The 9712-nt window shown below is 38.2% G+C and overlaps 1 protein-coding gene across 1 annotated transcript; it reads right to left on the reverse strand.

The window, feature by feature from the left end:
• Positions 1-3435: 3435 nt before the first annotated feature.
• Positions 3436-8346, reverse strand: LOC120230963 (prorelaxin-like). Its single transcript, XM_039230794.1, has 2 exons — positions 8013-8346; positions 3436-3883 (listed from the first exon to the last, which is right to left on the reverse strand). Exons 1-2 carry the CDS (start codon positions 8338-8340, stop codon positions 3540-3542), a joined length of 672 nt encoding a protein of 223 aa, XP_039086725.1. The 5' UTR covers positions 8341-8346; the 3' UTR covers positions 3436-3539.
• Positions 8347-9712: the final 1366 nt, after the last annotated feature.

Raw genomic sequence — 9712 nt, forward strand, 5'->3', positions numbered from 1 at the left:
ATATACCTCTCTCTAACCAAACTGTGAGCTTACAAAACTCAACATCCAAGAGACAAACAATCCAGTGAAGAAATGGGCAGAAGACATGAATAGACACTTTTTCCAAAGAAGACATCCAGATGGCTAACAGATACATGAAAAGATGCTCAACATCACTCATCATCAGGGAAATACAAATCCAAACCATGATGAGATACCAGCTCACACCTGTCAGAATGGCTAAAATTAACAACTCCGGAAACAACAAGATGTTGGTGAGGATGTGGAGAAAGGGGAACCCTCTTGCACTGTTGGTGGGAATGCAAACTGGTGCAGCCACTCTGGAAAACACTATGGAGGTTCCTCAAAAAATTAAAAATATAACTATCCTATAATCCAGCAGTTGCACTACTAGGAATTTATCCAAAGGATACAAAAATGCTGATTTGAAGGGGCACATGCACCCCAATGTTTATAGCAGTGCTATAAACAATAGCCAGATTATAGAGAGAGCCCAAATGTCAATTAACTGATGGATTAAGAAAATATAGTGTACATATATATATATATATATACACACGCACACATGTACTATATATTTACATACATGTATATGTATACATACACACACATACTAGAATACTACTTGGTGATGAAAAAGAATGAAATCTTTTTCTATGCTGAATGAAATAAGTCAGAGAAAGACAGATATGATTTCACTCATAAATGGAATTTGAGAAACTCAACAGATGAACATAGGGGAAGAGAAGGAAAAATAAGATAAAAGAAAGAGGGAGGCAAACCATAAGAGACTCTTAAATACAGAGAAGAAACTGAGGGTTGCTGGAGATGGGGTTGGGTTATATGGGTGACAAACACTAAAGAGGACACTTTTTGGGATGAGCATTGGTGTCATATATAAGATTTGAATCACTGGGTTCTACTCCTGAAGCCAAGACTACACTGTATGTTAACTAAGTTGAATTTAAAAAAAGAAAAGAAACTGGAAAAACTAGATAAATAATTCCAATTAATTTAAAAATACAAATATATGTTTTCAGTCAAAACAAAAGAAACAAGGATACTCTTTTAAAGAGAAAAAATATAAGTGCCTATGCATATAGCTGGTAAGTGCTAGAACTGCGATTCCAATTCATATCTACTGGATTCCGAAGGTTTCTTTCTTTTTTCCATGATATCCCTTGAGATCCAAGTCCAGTTGGAGTTAATAGTGAAGGGTAATAAAGATTAATGTCTTTTAAATAGTCTTTGTAGCTGTAAGAGCAGCAAGACTGATTACCTCAGTCTTCTTCTAGACCCTTGTCCCTTGCCTACCTCAACTTTCTAGGCTTTAAGTGAATCTAGAAATGATTTCTCAAGTCTCTTGCAGGTGATAGGCTTCATATGACACAGTTCTGGTCAGTACAATATAGTCACACCTGTGGAAGTTTCTGGCAAAGCCTTTGCTTTTCTGATCCAGACACTAAGCCTTTATCTGTTCCTTTCTTTTCCTGCCTAAAGTGGACACTGAGATCCAGAGGTGCATCAGCTGTCTTGGGACCATGAGGTGAGCAGTATAAGGAGGAAGACCTGTATACTAAGCATTAGCTGACTGGAAATGTGTAAAGAGACTTCTGGCATTGTTCAGATGCTAAACAGGTTAGATTATTTACTCTGTAGGCTTCTTTGAAGCCTCTGCTATAGGTTTTTTTGTTTGTTTTTTGTTTTTACTGAGTACACATATACAAAGAGTAAAATTTTTATGTGAGAAGTAAATTAGTCATACAACCATTAGTTTCTCATGAGAATTTTAGGAGGACTTTGGTAACAGGAGAATTAGTTATCTTAAAGATCTTAACTGATTATTTGTGTATAGTAGATGGTTAACCATAGATTGTACTACTTTAAGTGTGGTCATATCATCAGAGGTAGTGAATGCAGATTCTGGGATCAGGAACCCTGTCTCCAGGGCTTATTTGGAGCTACACATCAGGGATGTGGGCCAGGACAGGATCTGGGGAGATACCTTCTGTGTCTAAGAATGCCTCTTCATCTGTTGGGGCTGGAAATTTCCTGGGTACTGCCCTTCTCTCCTTTGTAGGACTTCCTATTTCAGATAGCATTCTTCCCTGGCTTTGTCAAAGGTGGCTTATAGCCTCTGAGGTTCTGCAGCTGTTTATGAAGTTTTACAAGGTAGCCTTGGTTAGGACTTAATAATCTCATTATGATTAACCATTGTGGAGATTTAAAATTTGGGAGAAATTTTTAAATTCTGTTTACGGATATTTGATAGAGAGTAACTCGCTATTTAAGTGCACTTTTCTATAAATGCTGCCTGAAGTGTATGCATATGTAAGTCAGAGAAACTGGCTAAATACTAAGATGTTTGTTAACTTACTATTCTAACAAATTTTCATATCATTTCACAGTTATTTTGTTATAGAAATGGTTTGTAAATTCTCAAAGAGTGAACATAAAGCTTGTTCCCTTGCTAAATAAGTTCTTCTGTAATATATGACACTCAGTTTTTCCTTCTCTTGTGTATATCGGTTCAGTTTTCTCCTTAAAAATAATTTACTTTTAATGTCTTAGATGGTAGAATTAGAAGAACCCTAGTTTGAAAAATACTTGAGTTTATATGGCTCCAACTAAATTAAATGGATTTAGTATCCAATCTGATTGTTTGCAATGAATAGTTCAAGAAGACACAAACATCTTTTAAAATCTATTAGAAAAGTCCAAGTTTTGTGACTCTATATATCTGATCTGAGTTTAATTATCAGTAAAAACGTTTTGGTCCATTTTGTGTACCTACTGTTAGGCACTGTATAAATTGAGTTATTTCTTATTTTTATCTCTTTTGCTATTAAAATAATTTGTTTAATATTAGGTAGTGAAATAACATTTGGGCATTAGGTCTAGAGGAAAAAGAGTGGGTGATAGATTATCAAGTACAAATTTATCAAGTGCACATTTTAAAAATAGGCTTATCCTTATTCACTAATGCAAAGCATAATGTTTTACTAAGCTATGTATTAACATTTTTTTGAGTCATTGTATATGGTTAAAATGATAAAGATTGTGGGGCGCCTGGGTGGCTCTGTCGGTTGAGTGGCCGACTTAGGCTCAGGTCATGATCTCACAGCCCATGGGTTTGAGCCTCACGTCAGGCTCTGTGCTGCCAGCTCAGAGCCTGGATCCTGCTTCGGAGCCTGTCTCCCTCTCTCTCTGTCTGCCCCTCCCCTGCTCATGCTGTGTGTCTTTCTCAAGAATAAATAAACATTTTTAAAAATGATAATGTTATTTTAAGTTAATAGCATTAAAAAAGCAATAACCCAGTTAATTACCATTAACTTAAAAGGCAAAAATATTTTTGGAATAAAAAGTTATTAGCACAGACTCTAATAATGCAAGGAATATTTTGTTATACACCAAATGAAAAACCCAAACACGAAATAATGATTTCTCATGTTTTAATAATCAGTGGGGTGACAGAATCATTAGTGGGTGTCATTAGGAACACAAGTGAATGGGAGATGAAATACACAACACTTTTCATCTCAGCATAAATCCAAAAGCTCTTCCCTGGTACAACCTTGGTGACAACACTTGTCACTATAACTTATATAGTCCCTTCTCTTTTTGCGGTAACGTGACTCTAAGCTTAAGCTACCTAATTCTGAAAGATTTTGGTCTTCAACGCGGTTTTGTCCGTCAAGAACTCTATTCCCCAATACTGCCAAGTTAAGATTAGAACTTTCCAATGCAGGTTGTAGCTCTCTGAATGACAGCTCCTTCTCAGACAGTGTTGCCCTCAGCTCTTGTGGCAAATTAGGAATGGATTCCAACATCCTTTTCGAGGTTTCTGCATCATTGATGGAGGAGGAGGAGGAGGACGCGATTTCTAAATTAAAAAAAAAAAAGTCGACGGAGTGAAAAATAGTCAAGGAACATCAGGAAAACAACAAAATTTTGCTTAGGCATAAAGGAAAGCATTGTCTTAATAGAATTAAACATCAAAACAGAGTCAGCAAGTATCATGATGAAGCAATTTAGCGTATTATAGTTGGGCAGCTTAAATTACGACAGCATTACTAAGATTCTGCTTTACTCCACAGACCTTGTGTCTGTCTTTCTTCATGCCCCCTTAATGCTTTTATCATAGTTTTTTTACTCCCCCTGACATTTCTGAAGTCATCTTGGTCATTGAAAACACTCAGTTTGACTCCAGATGAATTTTTCTTACCTGAGTAATTTTCTTCTGTTACTAACTTCTGAGTTATTATAGTAATCCTATCAAACATTCCATAGTGGCAGATTACTGCTTCAGGATAAAGTTAAAAAGGCAGAATTTTCACTGCTCTGATGTAAGAATCAGGAGATATTGGTCTCTGACATCCCTCATACATCTATTTAACAATTTCTTTTCTCCAGAGTATTTACTACAAATCAGTAGTATTTCACATTTAATAGAGAAATGAGTTAAAAGAACACTAACCAGAATATCAGTGACCTTAAGAAGCAATTGGTGTCTGTTGTGCTGTGTGTACTAATGTACTTGTATGACTTTTTGTTACATGTTATGGGTCATGCAAGTTCTGCATAACAGGGAGCCTGTTCGTAAACACATTCCAGGATGGGCGAGTATGAAGGTTGGAACTTGGACTGGGAACCTGCAGGAACTAGCTGATGTCTTCCTTTTTAAAAATTTTTATTTTGTTAATGCTTATTATTATTTTTTAAATGTTTTTTTATTTATTTCTAGGAGAGAGAGAGAGACAGCATGAGCAGGGGAGGGTCAGAGAGAGAGAGTCACAGACTCTGAAACAGGCTCCAGGCTCTGAGCTGGCAGTCAGCACAGAGCCCGACGCGGGGCTCGAACCCCCGAACCGCGAGATCATGACCCAAGCGAAAGTCGGACGCCTAACCGACGAAGCCACCCAGGCGCCCCAAATGCTTATTATTTTTGAAAGAGAGAGCGAGCGAGAAAGAGAGAGAGAGCAGGGGAGGGGCAGAGACGGAGACACAGAACCTGAAGCAGACTCTAGGCTCTGAGCTGTCAGCAGAGAGCCCGACACAGGGCTTCAACTCATGAACTCTGAGATCATGACCTGAGCCGAGGTCAGACACATAACCCAACAGCCACCCAGGCGCCCTTGGTGTTTTCCTTCTTGATGCCCATTTAGATCAGTTGAACATGCATTGACTGTTTCCATGTCTCTTGGACTGCCAGGTAAGAGATAGCAATAAAAAGAAAACATATTTCCTGCTCTCAAAAAACTCTCAGTCATGTAGACTCTCTCCTAACCTTACCTATTCCATTTACACAACTTTGAGAGTTTTTAACATGTGACGTAGAAACACAGATGAAGTTTATTGTGTAAACCTGTAGCGCTTCTTGCTGTCCTTCTGTACTTTTCAGCTTATTAATAAAGCGTTACTGTTGAAACTGTGGAAACAGTGAAGCCAAGATATATAAATCTAAGCATGGACTGTTGATTTCTGGGTAACCACTCTCTCACCCAGGCATGAATGCTTCTGGGGCTGGCCCCTTTCCTGTGAGTTCTCTAGCAAGGGTCTCCATACTCTCCTTTCAGCCAATACAAACTTAAACAGTTGGGAGTTTTCAAGGGAAAGAAAACAAACTCTAGTATTTTATCTTTCCCCCTAATGCTTGTTCTAATTTATATCAAACCTGACAGATGAGAATTTGTACCATTTTGTTTGGTAGTCAGAAGCTTTTTCATTTTCCTTCAGTAAGATACCCTAAGTTAAATTCACTCTTGCTCTCCTTGCTCAGACTTAAACCCTCTCTAGTTGGGGCCTTATTGAATACAGAGAAAAGCTAATAGTAACTTTAGTTAACTTTCCATATACTTAATGCCAGTTAATGAATTAGGCAAAACAATTGTAGTTTATATTGTGTTTATTCATAGGCTGTATTTTTTGGCGTTCTTTTTCACGTCTTGACTGTTGTGAGTAATGCTGCAATGAATGTGGGAGTGGTATCTCTTCAAAATTCTGATTTCATTTGTTTTAGATGAATATGTAGATGTGGAGTTGCCGCCGCATCTTATGGGAATTCTTTTTTTTTTTTTTTTTTGAGGCATCTCCACAGTGTTTCCCATAGTGTGCAGCATTTTGCTTTGCCTTCCCACGAACAGTATACAAGGGTATTAGTATTTCCACATCCTCAATAATTCTTGTCCTTTTTTTTTGATAACAGCTATCCTGACAGCTGTGAAGTGATATTGTCATTTTAATTTCCAGCTCCCTGATGATTAGTGGTATAAAGCTTCTTTTCTTATATGTTGGCCCTTGTATGTCTTCTGTGCAAAAATGTCTATTCAAGTCTTCAGCCCATTTTTTAATTGGATTATTACCTTTTTTGCTATTGAATTGTAGAAGTTCCTTATATATGTTGGAAATTAAACCCTTACCAGATATATGATTTGCAAATATTTTCTCCTAATCCTTAAGCTGCCTTTTCACTCTGATTATTTCCTTTGCTGTGCAGCTTTTTAGTTTGATGTAGTTCCACTTGTCTATTTTTGCCTCTTTTATTAAAATTATTTTTTAACTTATTTTGAAACATTTTGCAATCAACAGCTTTACCTTCTCAAGCTAAGTAAAAGATAATATTCGAATTGACCTGAATTCATATAAATATCTCTTTTTAAAAAAATGTTTATTTATTTTTGAGAGAGAAAGAGAGACAGAACACAAGCAGGAGATGGGCAGAGAGAGAGGGAGACACAGAATCTGAAGGCTCAAACTCACAAACTTCAAGATCATGACCTGAGCTGAAGTCGGATGCCTAAGCAACTGAGCGACCAAGGCCCCCTCTTAATTACTGTATTTTGGACTAAAATTACTAACATACACCTCTTTTAGTTAAAAATATCTCTTATTTTTTGAAAGGGGTGCAATGAGTGTTATTTCTGCATATACAGTGCTAAAAAATGGCTAGTTAACAATTTAATAGTACAAAACAAAAACTAACAATAGAGGTTTTAAGCTCATGAATAACAAATTATTTTGATTGATACATACTTCCAAAATGGTTCTTAACTAGTAATTTAAGCATTTTTCTTGATCTTCACTTGCAGGCAATATTTTGTTAGGTTATTTCTGGTTAAGTTATGTATTGAGCAGCAATAAAGACAGTTCTTTGAAAATACTTTTAAATCTCAATACTCTGCTACAGAAACAGAAATTTGGCCAAATAGCTATATATAACTGTGCTCAGAAAATCATGTTTAGGTAACAATTTGGAAACAACCTAAATGTCCACTAAGAATGGTTAAATATATATAGTAGATTTGTGACATAGAATACCATAAAAAAATTTTAAATTCACCAAGGTGGTCTCAAACATACAACTCCAAGATCAAGAGTCACATGCTCTACTCTCAAATGAACTAAACGGCCCAGTGGAAACAGGGTGGGAGGCCAGACTCTCCCCTTAGGTGAAGTTAAAAGATTTTTGATGGTGTGGGCCACAGTCTAGCTTTTTTGCAAAGGAGATTGTTAAGAAGACCCTTCGTATTTAGCACTGGAGGACCCTAGCAGTGGTCTCCGAGTTAAGTCCCATGCCCTGTGACACTCAAACCAGTCCAGCGCACACTTGACTCTCTGCTATATGCCCTACGGACTTGACTGGTGTCCAACCCAGATGCGCCCCCTCCTCCAGCGAGTCTTTGGCCAACCGAACCTCCTCTGTGGCTCCCCCTTTACCCCATCCCAATCATCCTGACTGGCAGGAGGTGAAGGGCACCAAGTGCCTCTCAGGACAGGCTTCTGCTGTTCCCGCTGCTTTCACTCCCTCGGGTGAGATCCCTGGTGAGACCTTACTAGAAAAGCACATTGCAAGAGAAAACTCTGAACTTTTGGGCATCAGCAGCCTCAGAGTCAGGGCTAAGCGCGGGAAGCCACTGTGTTCCGGACAGCCAGGGCGGGTGTCCTTAGAACGGTCGATTGGCAGCCCGAACAGCCAATGGGGAGTAGGGAGCGGCGGGGGCCAAAGAACTCACCTAAGAGTGCGGAGGGTATTTGCCGAGATTCCCGAGATTCCCGGTGGTATTGTTGATTCCTTTTTCCCCAGCGGACCGAGCCGCAGATCTGGATTTGCAGGCGGACATACTCGCGGCCGCATACCCTTAACAATGCGGTCTTCTGAGCTGGGATCTCTCTGGCACATAGGATCAGTAGCAGGCAGAGCCCTAGCAGGTGGGACAAGAACAGACGCAGCATCTTGGACCAGACCGTTGCTGCGCTGGGCGTTTGTTTTCCGCTAGAGCTGCAGCCGCTGTCGCCTGCCGGTCTCTGCCTGTGTTCCAATGCTGGACTTTGAGGCTGCATCCCTGGCCAGGTTCAACTAAGCTTTTATAACCCTGGGCAACCACTTAGACCTGAGTCAGTGGTCCAAGTCCCTCCCTTTTCCCCACCCACCTCCTTGAAATTCCCCCTTTCACCCCCACCCCCATCCCACCCCACCCTCCCTCTGTTTACTCTTCTCAACTTTCCTCCATTTGTCCATCTTTCGGTTCTTGGATCTTTTGCAGCTGTATATATTTTTGTTTTTTTACCCTTAAACTATTTTGTATACTTATGTAAAGTTAGTTAAGATTTGAACTTTTCCTTTATTATAAAGTTATGCATGGCCCTTACAGTAAATTATATCAAGAAAAATAAAATTGAAATCACCTATATTCTGGCAATTCAGTTTTCCAGTATGACTATTTGTTGCATAACCTAATCTAAAGAAGTTAATTAGACTAGTGTCTGGTATATCAATCCATAAAGATATAATGAATGAAGAATACATTACTAACAAAAGAGAGATCTAATGACTTTTTTCTAAATCCTGGTTAAAAACATTAAAATTCTCAATGCATCACTTTAAGCCTGTACAATATCTTAAGTTTACAGTGCACTTTCTCTACTGACTTTTCTTGACAGTCTTATTATAACCAGTTACTTGAATATTTTCATTTTAGATCGTATTGTTTCTATATCACTAGAGACTGGTGAACACACACACACACACACACACACACGAACAAAAATAATCCCACAATTCTAGAAAGAATACTTTGATAATACAGGTTACAGCACAGAAATCATGTCTTTTTTTTTTTTTTACTGTATTTTATGTTTACTGTATATAGCGAAGTAATTTTTAACAGCTTCAAGTTTAACAGGTTGAGGTAATATGCTCATTCAATATTCTTTCAAATGGATAGTAACTTTTAAGTGTAAATAGGTTCATTTTTTCAATAATTTATTTCCTTGTGTTCACAATGTATTCAGATTACCTCAGTTCTACCAGTTAAACTAGAGACCTGGAGGAAGTTAGGATAGCTTTGAGTTAAAGTACTAACTCAACAATCAGTTACAGATACAGCTCTGGGATAGAATAATTCTGATTTCTAGATTGCTGCTAATTTCAACAGGACCCACTTGGCATTGGTCAAATGCTGAGCATTGTATAATAAAAAAAAAACAAACAAACACACACACCCCAGCCCTGATCAAAGCTATGAGATGGTCAGAGGTAGTGCTTTTACATAGGTTTCTGCTAAAACAAGCAGTTTGGGAGAGGCTTCTCAAAACTGAGGTTTGAAGGGTTTTTTTGTGGGTTCACAATCATTGCAAAAAAAAATCCATTTGTAAGGCTGCCCTCAAAAGTAATTGCTTGTGTAAATGTAAATTTCTGGGGAGGGGCAGGGTT

The sequence above is a fragment of the Hyaena hyaena genome, unplaced genomic scaffold, assembly GCF_003009895.1.
Source record: "Hyaena hyaena isolate Hyena2069 unplaced genomic scaffold, ASM300989v1 scaffold_51, whole genome shotgun sequence".
In the NCBI taxonomy this organism is placed as follows: Eukaryota; Metazoa; Chordata; class Mammalia; order Carnivora; family Hyaenidae; genus Hyaena; species Hyaena hyaena.